Source organism: Zalophus californianus, chromosome X (genome assembly GCF_009762305.2).
Source record: "Zalophus californianus isolate mZalCal1 chromosome X, mZalCal1.pri.v2, whole genome shotgun sequence".
Classification (NCBI taxonomy): Eukaryota; Metazoa; Chordata; class Mammalia; order Carnivora; family Otariidae; genus Zalophus; species Zalophus californianus.
Genome location: NC_045612.1, coordinates 16,471,242 through 16,491,323, shown reverse-complemented (window position 1 = coordinate 16,491,323; position 20,082 = coordinate 16,471,242). Strand labels below are relative to the sequence as shown.

General features: G+C 43.7%; 1 protein-coding gene across 16 annotated transcripts in view; it reads left to right on the top strand.

Moving 5' to 3' along the window:
- Positions 1 to 18,662, top strand: part of LOC113930808 (integrator complex subunit 6-like) — a 79,133-nt gene extending 60,471 nt beyond the window's left edge. For 5 of the 16 annotated variants that reach the window (XM_035725612.1, XM_035725606.1, XM_035725605.1 and 2 more), the window contains 10 exons: positions 6,144 to 6,238; positions 7,221 to 7,331; positions 9,579 to 9,797; positions 10,451 to 10,574; positions 11,811 to 11,953; positions 13,089 to 13,124; positions 13,453 to 13,687; positions 16,019 to 16,393; positions 17,174 to 17,267; positions 17,663 to 18,662. In XM_035725612.1, coding sequence (XP_035581505.1) covers positions 6,144 to 6,238; positions 7,221 to 7,331; positions 9,579 to 9,797; positions 10,451 to 10,574; positions 11,811 to 11,953; positions 13,089 to 13,124; positions 13,453 to 13,687; positions 16,019 to 16,393; positions 17,174 to 17,267; positions 17,663 to 17,771 — 1,541 coding nt within the window. In that variant the 3' untranslated portion in view covers positions 17,772 to 18,662. Of the gene's footprint in view, positions 1 to 6,143; positions 6,239 to 7,220; positions 8,381 to 9,578; positions 9,798 to 10,450; positions 10,575 to 11,810; positions 11,954 to 13,088; positions 13,250 to 13,452; positions 13,688 to 16,018; positions 16,394 to 17,173; positions 17,268 to 17,662 lie in introns of those variants that run through there. The other 11 variants (XM_035725608.1, XM_035725607.1, XM_035725610.1 and 8 more) reach the window with 11 other exon arrangements.
- Positions 18,663 to 20,082: the final 1,420 nt, after the last annotated feature.

Here is a 20,082-nt window from a genome sequence, read left to right as displayed (position 1 = left end):
GATTTCACACCTATGTGGAATTTAAGAAACAAAACAAATGAGCAAAAGGAAAAAAAGACAGAGAGGCAAACTAAGAAACAGACTCTTAACCATAGAGAACGCACTGCTGGTCACCAGAGGGGAGGAGCAGGCGGATGGGGGAAAGAGGGGATGGGCAGTAAGGAGTCCGCTTGTGATGAACACGGGGTGTGTATGCAAGTGTTGAATCACTACATTCTAATACCTGAAACGAATATAACACTGTATGTTCACTAACTGGAATTAAAATAAAAACTTGAAATTAAAAAAAAAAAAGAAATAGGGGCGCCTGGGTGGCTCAGTCGTTAAGCGTCTGCCTTCGGCTCAGGTCGTGATCCCAGGGTCCTGGGATCGAGCCCCGCATCGGGCTCCCTGCTCCGCGGGAAGCCTGCTTCTCCCTCTCCCACTCCCCCTGCTTGTGTTCCCTCTCTCGCTGTGTCTCTCTCTGTCAAACAAATAAAATCTTTAAAGAAAGAAAGAAAGAAAGAACGAGAGAGAGGTGACACCAAAAGCACAGGCAACAGAAGCAGAAATAAACACATGGGGCTCCATCAAACTTAAAAACTTTTGTGCAGCTAAGGCCATACTTAGAGTGAAAAAGCAAGCTACGGAACGGGGAAAGATTTTCAAATCTTGGATCTGGTCATTTTGGCGGTGTGTGTGTGGGTGTGTGTGTGTGTGTGTGTGTGTGTGTGTCTGTTTTCTGTTATTCAGATTGGGTGATTTCTCCTGTTCTCTTTTCCAGTTTACTGATTATTTCCTCTGTCCCCTCCATTGTGCTTTTGAGCCCATCCGTTGAGCTTTTTATTTTGGTTAGTGTATTTTTCAGTTCTAAGATTTCCATTGGGTTCTTCTTTATATCTTCTGCTTTTTCCTTTCTCTTTCTTTGATGAGGCTTTCTGTTTTCTCATTTGTGTCACGCCAGTTTATAATTGCTTGTCGAAAGCTTTTTTATGCTGGCTTCTTTTACATCTTTATTGGATATTTTTAAAGTCTCTGTCATTTTGGTGTTGGCATCTCTTGATGGTCTTTTGAATGTGTTGTGAGATCTTTCTCGTTCTTGGTACGATGAAGGATTTTCAGTTGACTCCTGTGCCTTTTCAGCATTATGTTATGAGTCTCGATCTTATTTAAGCCTTCTGGTTCAGCTTCCTCTCTCACTCCTGGCAGAGATTGCAAGGTACTGCCTCGTTAGTGCCAGGAGGGGGTAGAAGTCCAGGTTCCCCACTTGGCCTCTGTTGACATTCAAAGGGAGGGGCTCCTCGTTACTGCTCTGGGGGTGCGGTGGGGGTTCTGGATCCTCACTACTCCTCCGCACGTGGTCTCCATTGCCACCGCAGGGGTTGAGGTGACCTTATTACTGCGGGGCAGTGGAAAAGTTCTATAGAACTATTAGGAGCTGAATTCTAGCATCTCATCTTTGGTCTAAACTCAGCTTGCCTTCCAAATTATTATGTGAAAGTGCCCCTAACCAGGGTAGCTGCTCTCCCAGTAGAAATTGAGATGTACTGCTCTTCGCAATAGTGAGACCCGCCCTCTAAGCCTGGGCTTTGCTGGTCTTGCGGGTAATAGAAGTCAGATGTGGACATGGCATAAAGATTAAGAGGAAGCATCCAGTCCTTCCTTTGTGCACCTGCTGTGCCTGAGTAGCCACGTGATGCCCACTCTCACACTCCCCAGTACTAGGTAAGGTCAACTCCCAGTACTGTCTGCTTGGTCACCCGTCAGTCTGCCTCTTCCCCAAATGCCAAGTTCCCCTTCTCCTCTGTCACAGGAAGTACATGTGCCACATCTGTCCCTGGTCCTCCTTAACCTCTGACACCAAGGATCCAACCCTGCCTAGAGCCATCACCATCCCTCTGCAAACATCCCAAACCAGAAACCCCAGAGGCATCGTTGATCCCTCCCCCTTCCCCCATGCCACGCATCCATTTGAGGGTCAGTCTGTCCTTGACTCAGTTCCCATTCTGCCCCTTGCCTTTAAATATCCATTTCCAGGCTTTTCTGTAACCTGTGTCTTCCCAGGGAGCACAGGGGTTTTCACACCCTTAGAGGCTGGAGGTCCTTGTGCCCCCGAGTCCCAAACTTAGGTTTTGTGTTGAGTTCTGAAATAGACCCTCTCAACATTTCCACCATTACTTCGCTTTCTGGGTTGTGTAGCCCCACGGTGTTAAGAGTGTGGACTGTAGAGCGGCGCCTGGGTGGCTCTGTCAGTTAAGTGTCCAACTCATGATTTCGGCTCAGGTCATGATCTCAGGGTCATGGGATCCAGCCCCGTGTCAGGCTCCTGGCTCAGTGGGGAGTCTGCTTGGGATTCTCTCTCTCCCACTCTCCCTCTGTCCCTTTCCCCTCTCTCAAATAAATAAACAAATAAATCTTAAAAAAGAAGAGTATGGACTGTAGAGCGTAGCTGCCCTCATATGGATCCTGGCTCTGCCGTTTGCTAGCTTTTTGACCTTGGATAAGATACATAGCCTCTCTGTGCCTTACTTACTTCATCTGTGAAATGGGCGTAATAATAGTATGTATTGCAAAGGCATTTAGTTGGGATTAAATGAATTAATGCAGGTAAATTGCAAATAGCAACTGCTCGATAATGCTATTAGCGTTATCATTACTATTGCCATTATTGATATCTATGTTATTTTCATAGCTCTTGAAGGCACTGGTATTCCATATGAAGGACGTTATATAAAGATATAGGACGGTTTTGCAATTTGTTGGGCAGGGCATTTAGTAAAAAGGCAAGTTAAGTCACATACACTTCCTAATGCCCAGAAACATCACTGTATTACTGCATAATATGATAATTGTCCATAAAGGTCACCCTTGGTTTTTTTTTTCTTTATTGATTCAAGATTTCCATCAAAAGTAGTTAACAGAGGTTTAATTATTTAAGCACTAAAACTTACCTGGAATGGATAAGTGAGGCTTAATTGGATCAATGAGCCATCATGAGAATCATGTCAGTAGGGTGGGAACCAGAATATCACAGTTGGCAAGAAGATTATCTCTCAATAAGATCTTTTTTTTTCTATCGAGCGCCAGTAACTACAGAAATTAAGACATTTGTAGCAACTTTTTTTCTCAGCTATACCACATTCAGTTCACCTGTTTTTTTAAGAGCATTTATTTATTTATTTATTTTAGAGAGACAGAGAGTGTGGGGGGAGAGGGAGAGAGAAATCCAAGCAGACTCCCCACTGAGCACTGAGCACTGAGCACAGAGCCCTACATGGGGCTCGATCTCACGACCCTGAGATCATGACCCTGAGATCACAACCTGAGCCAAAACCAAACGTCAGATGCTCAACTGACTGTGCCACGCAGGTGCCCCCGTTTGTTTGTTTGTTTTATTTTATTTTATTTTTTTAATTTTTTATTGTTATGTTAATCACCATATATTACATAATTTGTTTTGGTGTAGTGTTCCATGATTCATTGTTTGTGCATAACACCCAGTGCTCCATGCAGAATGTGCCCTCCTCAATACCCATCACCAGGCTAACCCATCCCCCCACCCTCCTCCCCTCCAGAAACCTCAGTTTGTTTTTCAGAGTCCATCGTCTCTCCTGGTTCGTCTCCCCCTCTGACTTACTCCCCTTCATTCTTCCTCTCCTGCTATCTTCTTCTTTTTCTTTTTTCTTAAAATATGTTGCGTTATTTGTTTCAGAAGTACAGATCTGTGATTCAACAGTCTTTGTTTGTTTGTTTTAATTAAGAGCTGGGATTTGTGTAAAAAATAAAATTCGGTTCCATGTTAAGACCAGTGTTCCAATCAGGAGAACAAAAAGAAACGGAGGCACAAGAAGGCACAGTGGTTTCTCCAAGCTCACTCTGCTAAGTGTGTGGCTGAGCCTGGAACTCAAGCCCACCTCTTCCCCCCCTCCCCAACGTTTTTTGCAGCAGGAAGTGGGGAGAAATGAATGGAAGGGAAAATGTTAGTAGGTTTTGAGGTGTGGGTAGTATCACTCTACTCTCCTACACTCTGATCTCTTTGTCTTTCAAGCGTTGACTAGCTGAATGTTTATGACATCTTCGCTGCCCCATCCTAATACAACCTAACGCCGTGGAAATCATTTCCTGCCCCGCGGAGAATGTGACTCAAGCGGCCTTACCCCAGTAGCTCTCTACCCTTAATCTAGACTATGGAACATTCCCTTTCTTCCTCCCCCGTTTCAAAAACTCCGACAAGAAATAATTAGACTAAATTAGACTAATTGGTGGAATCATTGCAATCGGCATTGTTTGAAATTCTAAGACTATTCTTGACTCTCATTATCTAATCTATTTATATCTAAATGTCTCCCCAGTCTTGTGGTATTTTCAATTTGTCAGTTTCCAAAAATCTGCTTAATTCCCAACAGACTCCACATAAAGACCCAAGTATAACAGCATATTTCCACCGTCTCTCGTTCCTTTCTGTCAAGATATGAATGGTCTTTAAAGGACCTGCATGTTACAATGAGCCAGAAATCTCTTCAGATCTGTTTTTCTTTGTTCTTTCTACCCTGCACCAAAAGAACAAAAGACCCACATTTTATGACTTTGTAAATTCATTTAAATTAGTTTCGGCAGGGGTGAATAATTTATTATAGCAGTAAAAGGAAGAAAATGTGTAGTTGCTTTTCTTAACTAAAGTAATTCAGCATTTCAAAGAATAGGCCTATTTGTAGAGAAATTATGCATATGGCATAGGGATGCTTTTGTCCTTGGAAGTAAAGCATTTGGATTTTTTTGGATAAGAGCCAATGAAACCTGAAGAAACAAAATAGAAGATGAATTTAAAATATCTCGGGCATTTGTATTAAGTGTGGCAGGTTCCCGTTGATGTCTGGTGATACCAACTTTGAATTAATATATAAAAAATATTTTTTCATACCCTCGGAAGGAAATAATGACTTGGTTTGGCAATTTTCCTGTAGTGTCTATACGCGTTTAGGTTCTGAAAACAATTAAATTTAAGTTTGAAGAAGGTAGAGGGGCTGTCCGCTTATTTAAGGACAGACAGTATCTTTAGGGGTGTTAACGCACATGGTATTCAAGAAACATATTTAGTTGTACAGAGTTGCGAACTTCAACCTGACATCTCCCTAGCTTATACGAGTGCCATGACCTGATTGTTAACTAATATTTGACAGACCCAACGTTTGGCTCGAAATGCCTGACACTGAAATGGAGGAAACGGAAGAGGGCAGGGAATGGGACTAAACAAAGTATCGGCTGATGAAGGCGAATCCAAAGCATAATTTAGAGCTTGCTGTCATCGCCTGGAAGTTAGAGGCTTCGCTTTTGTTCTCATATACTTTGTAAAGTCTCTTCGCAACACCCTCCATTTATTTATGTATTAATTATTGACATATAATTGACATATAACGTTAGTTTCCCGTGCGCAATGTTAATGAGTCAGCATTTGTACATGTTGTGAAAAGAACACCGCGAACACTAGTTCACATCCGTCACGACGCGTGATCACAAATTTCTTGCGATGAGAAATGTTAAGATCTACTGTCTTAGCAGCTTGCAAATATGCAATACAGTATCATTAACTAGAGTCACCATGCCGTACATGACATCCCCCAGGACTTAATTTATTTTGTACCTGGAAGTTTGTACCATTTGATCACTTTCAGCCATTTTGCCTACCCCCTATGCCCCCACCCTGCCTCTGGCTGCCACTGATCTGTTCTCTGTCTCTGTGATTCTCGGGTTTTGTCCTTGTTGTTGCCTTAACACCCTCCATTCAAATGAAAGAAATATTCCATCGACTAGTGACCATGGAGTCCCCCTCAGGTGAAAATTAGTACAGTCATGTTACCAATATGTAACGGGTCAGAAAGATACTTCACGTGTGGATCGGAGTCAGGGCTTAAATATTACATTTTATGTAGCTTCACAGATGGCAGAGGAATATCTAACCTGAGAATTGTTTTTTCTAGAAAAATACTCCATATAATTTTGGTAAATAGTACCAAAAAAGACAATCAGATCAATGAGAGGTTCATCTAATGTGATTGAAAGTTGAGCTGTCTAGGAAATGATATAACAGACGCGGGTTGCTTGATTTAGATCTTGGAATTTAGGACTGGAATCACGTAATACTTTGTTTGGTTTTTCTCTTACAGATGACTTGTTTAAAGTTCACAAGCTTAAGCCAAATCTGAAGTGGCGACAGGCTTTTGACAGCTACTTAAAAACTCTGCCTCCGTACTACTTATTAGTATGTATTTATGTGTATATATGCATTAGCTGTATCAATGATGATTCTTGTCACCAGAAATGTCAGTGAACCAAACACTGGACCCTTGAAATAAGCTCGATATTTTTATTGCTAAATATTTGTGTCGCCACTGTCTTCTCAAATTATGTGTAAGAGAATTGTTTATTTTATTGCCTTTAACTGCCATGGTTATTTTTTAAAACAACACGTCTATCTATGTTTCTCTTATTAAAGTAACCTTATGAAAGTGGAATTTGGGGATTTAAGAAAAATAGGTCTGGACTCATGTATGATACCAACTTCCCTTTTTAACTCTAGAAATTTTCAATATGGGGTTTCCCTCTGAAAAACAACTCTGAAGGCCATATATTGACGTACTGCCTGGTAAATGTGTCCAAGACACAGCACGAAGCAGGGGCACTGGTTGGGGGAGGGGAATCCAAAAAGAACAAAAAGCTACTTGGCCTCCTTTGGGTTTCTGCAATTTGGGGGAAAACAGTCATGATGATTTTGAACTGGTCGTATAATCGAAATCAAGATGATCGAAATCATTTCAGAGGCAGATGTGGCAAACTTTCGGCCAAGTTTCTAGAGGTGAAAAGGCAGAATCTTAAAGGGTACCAATGGTGTCACTGGGAGGAGAAATTGGGGTGTGTTAGTATTTACCATGGCAGGAACGGGGTGCACGATAAAATGCAATATGAAATGATTTTATGATTTGGGAATTAAGCCTGAAAGCAATTTACCTGTTTGAATTTGCTGTTTCTTGCTCTTCTTCTCCCACTCTCTTCTGATTTTGTTACTTTCTGCTCCTTACTCCTCTGCTATATTCATTGCCACTTTTTAATGTTCCATGTTTGGTTTTATGTGCAGCACCTTGACTTCTAAGAAATGAATCATGTCCCTTTGCCCCTTATAACTGAACTTTGAGTATTTTAAGATTTATTCTATTCTTACTGTTGTGTATTTTGTTTCCTTATAGCCATTAAAGAAAGCACTAAGGATGATGGGAGCTCCAAATCTGATATCAGATAATTTAGATTGTGGACTTAGTTACAGTGTTATCTCTTACCTTAAAAAACTCAGCCAACAGGTAGTATTGGTAAAAACAAACAAACAAAAATCCTTTGCCCTCAGAAGTGCATTTCCTTATTCTTTAGTGTAATTGTAATTTTTCAAATTAAATGTGTATCTATTTCTCCACTTTATGGATTAGTAATAATGTGATTCTCTATGGCTTCTAGCTTCACCATTAAACTGCAGTTAAGGGTCTGTCAGTGTCATTGGATGCTGTGCCATTTCTCCTTTTGCTCGCCAGTTTGTGCTACCCCACAAGCTGGTTGATATCTTGTGGCCTAAGAGGGGCAGAGGCTTAGCAAAATTATCTCATGGGTCACATTTTGTCTGTCCTCAACCTAGTTTCTTCTCAAGTCACACTGGGCTAGAGCACCCCCCCCCCCTTTTTTTAGGTCAGCACGCGGAGGCATGGTGTGGTGGTTCAACGTCTTGCCTGACATTCGTGTTTAGGCAATACATATCCAGATGCCTTTTCTTGGAGACGGGGAGATGAGACCAGTGTTCCTCATTGCTGGAGGGTGATAGGCCCCAAGGGGACCTGAAGAGTGGAGTTCAACCTCCTCTCCTCTTGCCCTCCATCTGTTCCTTTAGACCCCCACCTCATTTACCATTATTCACCTTGTCCCTTGCCTGCCCCTCTATTAGTACCTCATCCTCCACTCACCCCTACTTATCATACTTCTCACCTCTACCTAGCCCATTCTTGCAGGATGGAAATATTTGAGAGCTACTGAGTTAGAGCTTTACTGCCATACAAATGTGTTATGTTATATGACCAATTGATGCAGCCTTTTTACTTTCTTCTTCTGCACAAGGGTATTCCCAGGTAGGGAGCAGTACTAGCATTTGCAGTGGCCGTCAGGCTTTAAGTCAGATATGTTTGGAAGTTGGGATTGTAGGATACAGACAGGAGTAAGCCAAAGAGTGTCAGATGTCACTAAAGAACCAAAATGACTCCACAGTTGGGGACGCTGACACACCTTGCGAGGACCTGGCACAGACAGAAGGATGGTCTGGGGCTTACCAGCTCCTACCTGACCAGCGCGCTCATAGATGCAAAAGAAAGTAAAGGCAAACCTAGATTTCTGGTCTACCGACTGTCCCCACGACCCCCTTTCCTCTAATAGATTTTTGTTGTTAATGTTTTGTTTTGGTTATTTATTGATTGATTGACCTGTTGATTTATATATATTTTTTATTTGATGTCTACCTTAGGCCTTTAAGGCTGTGTCAGCAGGGTATGGCCACACGGAAGAATAGTGAGCCGAGTTGAAACTCATGCAAGTTCTGGGACCTTCTGGGACATGTTGTTTGTGTAGTTTTTCAAATGAGATTTCAGAACCATTTCTGGAAACAGGCCCTTCATTTGCTCTTCTCCCTTATTTCATGACTTAATTTTTTTGCAAAAGATAATAAATGTACTTAATTCCAATCATAGTGAGAATTAGCGAATATCTCCGACCTAATCATAAGAAACTCAAAATTCTTTTGGGCTTACTGGGCATTGGTGGGATTCCTTCTTTTAGAGAAAAAGAAAAGATTATTACTAATTTATAATCACTCCAATTACTAATTTAATTACTAATTTAATAGCTATGTCGCCAGTGTTCCTTGAACCATCTCAGATGTATGTAAATCACAAAATGTGCCCAGTACACTGTCAAGCAATATTTATCAATGTGGTTTAGCAGTGTCTAGTAAGAGGATTTTTTTTTTTGTAAGTTAGCTAGTAACTTACTGAGTACACATTACATATTATTTACGTGGTAATGTTTGTTAAATTAAGCATTACTTTTTGGGGGGTGGTCCGATATTAGAAATAAACAATATAATTTTTTCCAGATGTAATGCCAATCTATGTAATCTGAATTTTAGCACTAGTTTACGTTTGTAAACACAGAGTCTTAAACCTTTATGTCTGGGTCTGAAATAAATATGTTGACTTAGATAGATTCTACAGCAACAAAATGCGATTTTATATAAATGTCTATGAATGGAAGTCTTAGTCACAGTTTCCATTCTCTCCATGATTCAATCATAATTTTGACACTAGACGAGAGAAAAACAATGTAGTAAGTCGTTTACCTTTCTAGGCCCCCTCCCTGTTTGCTGTGCACAGGGAAATGTTTAATTATCAGTTTTTCTATGATTTACAATTGAAAAATTGTTCTGTGGGGTTCTTAAAGTATTACCTTTCTTAAGTAGTGAAAACAACCGTGATAATGTAGATCTTTTCTTAACATACTATGTACTTTCATTTTAGACCAAACTAGAGTCAGAACGAATACTAGCATCCGTGGGGAAGAAACCTCCCCAGGAAATTGGAATCAAAGTGAAAAACCATTCTGGAGGTGGCGTGTCCTTGACGCACAGTAAAAATTTTAGAAAACTATTGAAAGAAATCATAGGGGAAAGTGCACCAAGACTGACAGAATTGAATACCAAAGAATTTGCTGGCTTCCAGTTAGGGCTCTTAAACAAGGTAAACTGTGACATAAATTGTTTGTGTTTGTTTGAACTCGTCTGATAGGTTTATGTCATATTACTTTAATTGTGAAATGATTACGATCCTGTTTTGGACTTCATGGTTAGCCATATGGACCAGTCTAGGAATTGTCCTGCCTGCAGACGCCGATATGGAATTAAATGTACAAGATGTGTTCGGCGGGGAGGGGGTGGGTAATGTCTGGGAAGGCTAAAGCGGAGAGAGGACAGGAGTGGACAGGGAGAGCCTTCGGGCCATACTGCTCCTCTCGCACCTGTGAGAGCAGGGGACAACGAAGACGATCGGGTTTGAGGACTCTCGGGCAGCAGAGCATCTGTGAGAGAGTCTTGGCCAGCCCTGCCGGGACCCCTGGCCCCACGATTTCCCAGAGAGGAGGTCCACGTTGGGCAGAATGGGCTGGGCCAGCTGACGTACTTGGAAAAGGATATTCCCAGTGCTCTGAATACTTTGTGGGCATATTGGAATTCAGAAAAAGGCCATCGAAGGCAAACCGGCCACTGGCCGATTTCTACTCCAGTTAGTTATATTGACTGTCGTTCTCTTTACTGAGATTTTAAGAGAGTAAGAATGACACTTTCGATGTCAAAAGCCCCAGGAGTGACTGAAATTATTTCTTCCCTTTTGAATAGGATTTGAAACCTCAGACATATAGGAATGCTTATGATATTCCACGTAGAGGTCTTTTAGACCAGTTAACCAGAATGAGATCCAATTTGCTGAAGACACACAAGTTTATCGTGGGACAGGATGAAGGTAAATGAACAAAGCAGTACTTCTTGTTGATTAGGAGAACGGCAAGCCTGACTTCCGTGAAGGTGCTTACTGCATAATTGGTAGGTTATTTTGTCATATTTCAAGGCTTAGAATGCCCATTTTTGCTTAATCCCTACAGTCCCCAGCACAAGTTGCTTGTCCTCAGGTTTTAGGGGAGGTGTGCATTAATCGGCATATATCCTGCACTACCCATGCATGCTTCAGCTTTTGTAAGCCTCAAAACAGTCCCATGAGAGAGATACTGCCTTTTATGCCCATTTTATGGACGTGGAAACCGAGAGTGAGCAGTTTTTTCTTTTTTTGAAGTTTTTGTTTTAATTCCAGTCTAGTTCACATACAGTGTAATATTAGTTTCAGGTGTACAATTCAACACTTCCGTACAAAGACCGGGAGCTCATCACAAGTGCCCTCCCTCCCTGTCCTCTGTTTCACCCATTCCTCCCACCCCCTCTGCTCTGGTAACCATCAGTTTGTTCTCTCTATGGTTAAGAATCTGTTTCTCTCTCTCTCTCTCTCTCTCTCTCTCTCTCTCTCGCATTTTAATAGCTAGTCCAGTTTCTGGGAGTTGGAAAGTGGCAGGACCTAGGTCTGTCAGATTTCGGAAATTGCACAACCGCCTGCCATGATGAATTCAATCCAGAATTCCTCATTTATGCCTGATAGTGTCTAGGATAATTGGTGATGGTGTACAATTCCCCTTTACTCACTTTTGTTCATTTTAAAATGGGTCATTTGTCTGTTAAAATGAGCAAATCCTAGCTTGGCCCATCTCCTAAAATTATACACCAAGTTTTGTGGCAAGGAGGAAGCTTCTCTAAGGAAGAGAGCCTGTCGATTTAATCACATTCTCCCAAGAACATAAGGCCTACTAACCAAGGTTCTCCAGATGATAAGAGAGAACCATGGAGCCTAGGCTCTTTGAAATGCAGAACAAACATGGTGCCCCAAGGTGGGTGGTGGCGTACCAGATGTCAGCCCATTTTCAAACCTGGTTGGAAGCAGAAGGGAGTTGTGGTTGACCTCGTGATCTGAGCTTGTAGGCAGTAGTGATGGTACCCTGAGTTAATGAGTGGAATGAAGAGAGATGCCTTTGGATCTTAGAATTCAAGATTTTATGCCAAGGCCACATTGCTAAAGCCAACTGTGATCATGTCCTCCCAAAAGGGTGGCACACTGCAGCTGTAGACGATGTGTTTTTCTCCCTATGATTTACAGATTCCCTTCATAGTGTTCCAGTCGCACAAATGGGTAACTATCAGGAATATCTAAAGACATTGGCTTCTCCTCTTCGAGAGATTGATCCCGATCAACCAAAAAGACTGCATACTTTCGGCAATCCGTTCAAACAAGATAAGAAGGTAAGATGCTGACTTCCGGGGCTGCCTACGTGGGGATATCCTTGCTTATAATTCCTTTCTTCTGGGCACGATGAATATAAATCAGAGCTCCCTCTGTTTGTTTTAAAGATGAAATAGACTCTAGGGCTCTTTGTGAATGGAAAGGGGGAGTGTCCTGATGCACAGATGTGTTGCTTGAAGAAAATAGTAGGCCTTGATTGAGTACCAAGTAGGAGCTGGTGTTTTAAATGATCACATTTAATGCTTGCAGTGCAGATGAGTGTTCCCATCTGCCCTTTCATAAGAGATCAAGGCTCACAGTGGTCAAGTGGCATGCCCTGAATAACACGGCTGATAAGAGCCAGGATTTGAACCCACATCTTTCCAGCTCCAGAGTCTGTATCCATTCCCATGTCTACACACTAATTCCTCTAATATTGAGATCACCATTTATTTCCTGTTTCCATGACTCAGATCTCTAATGCTCTATCTAGACCGTGACGAAGTGTTCCTCTTGAAATAGGAAGTACTAGGTGATGTTGCTTTATTTGGACTGTCCTACTAGAGATCTAAATGTGGCGTGTGTGTGTGTGAGAGAGAGAGAGAGAGATGCTGACTTGACCATTTAAGGATGAGGACCCATGGGGATTATATCTGCACACACGGAGAAGACAATTGGTATTAAGGTGCAGACCACACAATAATCTCTCTCGTAACAAAACAAGACTGGAAGGTATCCCACTTCACCCCCATCCTCAGTTAATTGGGGTTTTTCTTAGTCTTTCTGTGCCTTGGTCTCCTCACTTGTAGCACTGGGGCTCTTTGTTACGCTTAACTAATAGAGCCCTGTGGAGTATTGAGTGAGTGCGTGTAATACTGTTTCGAACGTGACCTGATATATAGTAATGCGCAGTGAATGTGTTTTCACCTTTCTGTACTGCTTTGCTTTGGAAAGTGCCTTGGAAATGTCATTTATTATGATTTTATGAAAATACTTTCATATTCTTGGGTTATCCTTGGATGACAACAGCTTTTAGCTACCCTTCTACACTTATCCTTTACCCCCCAGAGTGAGAATGCCCCCACAGTGGACATATTTGAATCTCTGTGAGGTTGCTGTCGGGGGAATGACATTTTCTTTTTTTTTTTCCATCAGCCTGCTGTCCACCATCTACATGCAGCATTCTGTACGGTGATAATCAATATTTCCTAATGATGCGTTTAAAGCGCAAAAGCACACAAAAGGGAATTGTTGGTTCAGCATGGTTTGTCCTTCCTCAGAAAGGTCACTGTGGGTTTATTCCCACTTCGGTTCATGTGAGTTGCTCATTCCTCAAGCTTTCTGGGTAACCATGATTGCACCATGTCTGACCTTGGCGACCTGTTCTACTGGACCAGAGTGGCGCCATCTGAGCGAGGAGTCGGTGTGGGGCGTGGCAAATCTCGGGCCCGTGAGCAGGGCCTGTGTTGGTGGTGGTTTGCATGATCTTTATTGGAACACGTTCGTTGATGTCTTCTAGGGAATGATGATTGATGAAGCAGATGAGTTCGTAGCAGGGCCACAAAACAAAGTGAAGCGTCCCGGAGAAGCCAGCAGTCCTCTGTCACCTAAGAGAAGGCGGAGTATGTCCCTGCTGTTGGCGAAACCACAAACACCACCTACTGTAACTAACCACGTGGGCGGCAAGGGACCACCCTCAGCCTCGTGGTTACCATCTTATCCAAACCTCATAAAACCCACCCTTGTCCGTACAGGTATAGAGTAGTGGTTGTGATTTCCTTATGGCTCCTAGACGACTAAGACACTAAGCAACTTTAGTTTCCTTTGTACTCATTTCTTTTGTATTCACCTTTTGGTCGTTAAAGTAAACCCTTATTAAATCATCCATGGGGTAGGTGCAAAGGTGCCCCATGGGACGCGGAGGCCCTGCTTGTGGAGGTAGGAGCATGTTGCTGCATGAGTCAGAGCGAGGAAGCAGGTTCCCGGAGCAGCAGGAGCGAACGGGCTCAAGAAGAGCATGGCTGGGTCTGCGCTGGCCTCTGTGGCCTCATCTCCTCCGCCTGCTCTCGCCCAGTGCGGTCCGGCTCCGCCTCTCCCCTCCGCTGCCACGGGAGTCGTCAGGGTCCCCCCCATGTCTGCCGCATGTTGCCATTGCTCCTTCGTGTCATTTGACGCAGTTGTTCACTCCCTCCTCTGCGGAAGCAGTCACCACGAGCCCTGGTTTTCTTTGCCCTTTTATGGCAACCCCTCTTCATCCTCTTTTTGTGGTTTCTCCCCTTCTCTCCCACCTGTAAATAGTGTAGGGACCCAAAGTTCCATCCTGGCCCCTCTCCCCTCCCTAGGTGACCCCGTGCAGTCTTGGGCTTTCCAGGAGATGCACATGTCAACAACTCGGGTATTTACCCCTCTCGACTACAACTTGCTCCAAACGCCAGAATTAAATTTATCGATGGACATGGTCTCTCCACTGAGGTGTCCGATGGGCAGACAAAACTCATTCGGTTTCACGTGGTTCATTGGAAAGCCTCACCTCCACTCTCTCCAAAACAGCTCTCCCCGCAGCCGTCCCCAGTGCATGACGCTTACTCTTAGGTGACACCACCCGTTAGCATGAGGTCAGTGAGCCAGATCGGGAAGAGCAGGGCCTGATCCACTCTCAGGAGCAGTTGGGCATGGGCCCCTGCCCAGCCCTGGCACTATTATTTCCGCAGGGTTTCAGGTGAAAACCCTTGGAGTCACCATGATTTCTTTTAATTCTCTCACTTCCATCCCTTAGCAAGTCCAGGCAACCTGACACCCAATAGAATTCCTGTATCACCCCCTTTGTCTCCATCCCTCTAGTCTGTGCTGCCACCATCTGTCCCCAAGCTACTACAGCAGCTTCTCATCTGATTTCCCTGCTTCCCATTCTTGGCCCTGTCTAACCCATTCACTGTGCTGTGGCCGGAGTGGCCATGGCCACACAGAAACCAGATCGTGCCATGTCCATCTTGAAACCCGTCCTCAACTCCCCCGAGCACGTAGAACAGAGTCTGAGCTCCCGATGCTGGTCTCCAGGCCCGGCACCCCCTGACCCTGTCATGGTCTCCTACATGCGCCCTCACCGTGTCCTTCTTGCTCTCTCTGCGTCTGTCCTTGGCTCCACAGCCCCGGTTAGTCCCCCCCTGGGGCCCTGCACGGCCCTCCCGGCAGCTAGACCTCCTCCTCTGCGTGTGCACAGGCCACCTCCGTCTCCTGTTCCTGGCTCTGCCCAGGGCTCACCTCCTCAGGGGGCCCTGCCCGACCACGCCTCACGGAGGCTTCCCCTCCTGCTCTCGCTCACATCCCTGCTGACTTCCTTCCTTCCTAACACAAAGTCATACTGTTTCATTCCCTGTGCTCCTTGTCTCATTTGCACTTACTGTCTGCCTTCTCTGTGAGGATGTACGTTCCGTAACGGTAGGGATTGTTGCCGTCTGTCTCATTCCCTGCTGATCCCCCGGCTTTGGCTCGGTGCCTTGCCCAGAAGAGGCTGAGCATATGAAGTACAGGGATCAGACTTGGGAGTAAAAGGAAACCCACTTCTTTGTCACAGAAGGAATGATGAGAATCATATACAGACAAAGATTTTTGGTGATGGAGTCCATATAGAGCCTTGAGACCTAATGGCCACCTGTGTTTCCTCAGAACTTTTGAGGTAGAGAGGAGGGAGGTTGAAGGGGGCCCACGTGGTGTGGTGCCAAGCTCAGTGAAGCATGGTGTTTTATATGTCAATGACAGGAGTCATGACATCAAGTGAGACTTGCTGCTTTTCAGCTTGTAAAACACAGGCAGCCGCTAAATATGGACGCCAGGGATCCGAGAATGCTTATTCGTTGTACTGTCTGACTTGGTTTCCATATGTATTCAGAGCGCCATGAAGAGAAGAAAGTGGTTTTGTAGTATTATCTTCCTGAGCTCAATTGGAGGGGTCTCAGACTCCATCTGTACATCTTCTTGCTCTCTGAAACAAAGAATTTCCTCAGAACTGAGGAGCACCGTGATCTACCTGTGGGGTGGATAGAATGCACCTACCTCACAGCTCAACTTCTTAATTTGGTTTCCAGACGTTACTGTCATTCCTGAGGTCCATGAGGAGAAGATGGAAAATGGTCAGATCCCACCTGATGGCTTCTTGTCAAAATCTGCCCCACCAGAGCTTATGAATATGGCAGGAGATGGTATTCCACACAACCAATTGGATTCTCTGTCTGATGACTTCGCTAGTCTAAGGAAAGATGGCCTGATTCACAAACCTGGGACTAACGCACTTACAGGAGGAAGCAAAAACGGCAGTGTCTCTGTAGAGGATCGAAAAGTCTCAGTAACGTCGGCTTTGGGAACTGTACCGAACACTTTGCAAATAACTCCTGCCATGGCGCAAGGAATCAATGCGGATATAAAACATCAGTTAATGAAGGAAGTTCGGAAATTTGGACGGAGTAAGTAGTGAAAGAACACACGTTAGTAATATGACGGAAGGTCCTCATTCTCTGATTCAGGAAATGATTCATGCTATCTCTTGAGGTACATTTTTGGGAAGTATTGGGTTTTCACATCACTTAAAGTGATTCCTTTTGCTTTAACTAAAAGGACCCGATACGGAAGTCAGAATCCTGAAATTATTTTCACTGGGCTAAAAGGAAGGCGCTAGCAGGTGTGTTCCTTCTGGAGACTCTGGGGAGAATCTGTCTCCTTGCCCTTTCCAGCTTCCACCGGCTGCCTGCACTCCTTAGCTCCTGGCCCCTTCCTCCGTCTCCGAGCCGATCACGTTGGTACCTTCTCTCCTGCCTAGCCTCTTCTTCCGTCCTTACATCTTTTCTTTCTGACGCCAACTTTACGACCTCCCTCTTATTCGGGTGTTTGTGACTACGCTCATGCATAAACCTGAATACTCTCCCCATCTCAAGATCCTTAACTTAATCACATCTGCAAAGTCAAGTCCCTTCTGCCATATACGATAACGTATTCGTGGGTTCTGGGAATTAGGGCGCAGACAACTTTGGGGGTCGTGACTCAACCTACCCCATCTGTGCAGTGTTTACGAGAGTTTCCTTAGTAGCTAATTGGCAGATATTTTGATTTGAACGGTTAAAGTACAAATTATATCTAACTTTCCGCCCGTGAAGAATGACTCCCAAGGATGTGTAAAGATTGAATTTTATTTCCCACTCGTGTTTTTTTTTAAAAGAGTGAAGCTGTTTTCTTTTTTATATCTTCAGAGTATGAAAGGATTTTCATTTTGCTTGAAGAAGTGCAAGGGCCTCTTGCAGTCAAGAAACAATTTGTTGAATTTACCATCAAGGAAGCTGCAAGGTGGGTGTAAAGAGGAGACCTTCTTCCTTTTTTTTTTTTGGAAGCAGTAGGGCCCAATGCAGGACAGGGGGAGGAATGAGCTCCGCTTTGCTTTTCTCCAACTCTGGCCCTCACTCAGAGTGAAGGCTGTCTCCAGAGGCATTTAGATTGATAGTATCTGAGTCCAACTCATTCAACCCACTCTATGGAATCCTGTGGACTCAGCACAGTCTGAGGTGGGCTTGGGCCCTCCCTCAGTTGGCACTGTTAGCATCTGCTCAGCCCCGTCTTTACATGAGGATGCATTTTCGATTCCCACGGAGATCACCAGCCCAACTTTGTCCCCTGCACGGTGCCTTGCACATTGGAAGTGCTTTTAGTATCTTTCGGTTAATAAAATTTCTCTTTGTTTTTAGGTTTAAAAGACGAGTCTTAATCCAGTACCTTGAGAAGGTCCTAGAAAAAATAGACTCCCACCACCACCTCAACAATGTTAATCACATCAACAGCAGATCATTGTGTTAATGCAAAGACCAAGGAGAAAAAAGGGCAAGTTCTCCGTGCTGTAGGATGGAACAGGATATTGTTAAAGCTTCCTAGAATGTTTTAGCCAAGGGAATTGCCTTCCTGAGGCTAAGAAAAAGCCATGGAGCTTTTTTTTTTTTTTTTTTTTTTTTTAAATGAGTCTCTGGAAGTAAAAGGCTGGCTTTTGCCCTAAGAGTTTGTCCCTTGAAAGTATTAGTTTGTTGTTTCGTTGTTTCTTTTCCCAGTTGAGGAAGGTGATGTTAGTAACATCAGCAGGTTCAATTCAGTAAACACTGTCACCCCTACTAGATGTGATAAGGGTTTCCGCCGTGGAACTTTGTTGTTCTGGGCATTTCCAGAGTGACTAGGGGCCCCCTGTAACTGGAGCACTGCTCAGTGCCTTTACCAAGTCCTCCAGAAAGAATAGGTGTTCAGAAGCCAATTGGTCATCTTGTGCGTACCGAACAAAGTTTTCAACAATTCATAGTTGTGCCTTTTAAACCATGCAATATTCAGGACAGTTTGAATCAAAGAGTAAGAAAGCTGCTATTCGGGTAACTTATTTCTCTGTGGGAGGGGGCAGGGAGAGTCACAAACGATCTACCTCCAACTCTCTTCTATTTTGTCTAGAGACATTACTAAGTGCACCTGAGACTACCCCAGCCCTGACATTTGTTCTTGCATGTGACACCAGAAAGTCTTCAGGTGGACTTGGACATTCTGTGCTTTGGAAGCACTAAAAGAAAAAAATCATGTATATATTTCCTTTAATGTTTATACAAAGGTTTATATGGAGCAGTATTGTGATGTCTGTATTCATTTGCAAAAATTTAAGTGTACCAAGAGATTTTGAGTTTGCGTATATGAAATAAATCATTTTATGGATTTTCACAAGTTTGGTAATGCTAGAGAAGTTTCTAGTTTTTTTTTTTTTAAAGATTTTATTTATTTATTTAAAAGAGAGAGAGCACAAGCGGGGGGAGGGGCAGAGGGAGATGCATTCTCCCCACTGAGCAGGAGCCTGACTCGGGGCTCAATCCCAGGCCTCTGGGATCATGACCTGAGCCGAAGGCAGACGCTTAACTGACTGAGCCACCCAGGCGCCTCAAGAATTTTATCTTTCCTGTGATGCATTATTCCTTTCAGAAAACAGAGTACACATTGTTAAATGAAGATGTTAACACTAGGTTTTAAGCTAATGTTTAAATCCTCAACATTAAATTGAACCCAGAACTCAGTGATGTTGGGGAAAATGGCAGAGCAGGGTACTCTGGGGGGTCAGCCCCTCTCCAGACACACTGAAAAACCTGTCGGAATGAAGGACTCTGGAAGAAAGTCAAAGATGTACAGCAACCAGGCAAAACACTGAATCAGGAAAAAAGCCATCGAATCATGATAAGAGAGTTTTGGGGCATTTGAACATATTCTTGCCCACCCCCTCCCTGGTCTTGAGGATGGCAGCTTGCATTCTAAGTGAGGGTTCCTGATTCTGGAGGGAGGTGAGTGGACCTGAGTCCCAAGGAATTGTGTTTGTCTGTTTGAACCTGCCTGGGGGCTCCTGGAAGGACTGACACAAGGGGAGTGATTGCTTCTCTTTGGCCCACCTCCTGGAAGGAAACACTAGGGAATGAATTACCTTGGAGAATAAGGGCTTTGACATGCTCCCGTGTGTACTTGGGTATCTAGAAAACCATGTGCATGCCTGGGGCAGAGCTCAGAGTCAGAAAAGACCTGAGAAGCCCATAAGACTTCACCTCTGGTTAAGCTTTAGGCTCAGCACGATAGTGGGTATAACAACTAGTCAGAGGATCAGTAAGGAAATAGAGCACTTGAACAACACTGTAAATCACTTAGATCTAACAGATGCCTATAGAACACCCACCACCAACAGCAGAGTACATATTCTCAGGCGCTCACAAAGTACTCTTCAGGATTGTCCACATATTAAGCCATAAAACAAGTCTCGATGAATTTTAAAAGATTGAAATCATGCAAAGTATCTTTTTAAAAAAAAGATTTTATTTATTTGTTGAGAGAGTGAGTTTGTGCAAGTGGCGGGGAGGGAGCAGAGGGAGAGGGAGAGAGAATCTCATTCAGACACCCCACTTAGCAAGGAGCCAGACTCATGGCTCGATCCCATGAGCCAAAATCAAGAGTCGGACCCTTAACTGACTGAGCCACCCAGGCACCCCTACAAAGTATCCTTTTTGCCATAATGGAATCAAACTGGAAATCAATAACAGAAGTTGGATATTCACTTCATACCATATACAAAAATTAACTAAAAATAAATCAATAAGAGCTAAAGCCA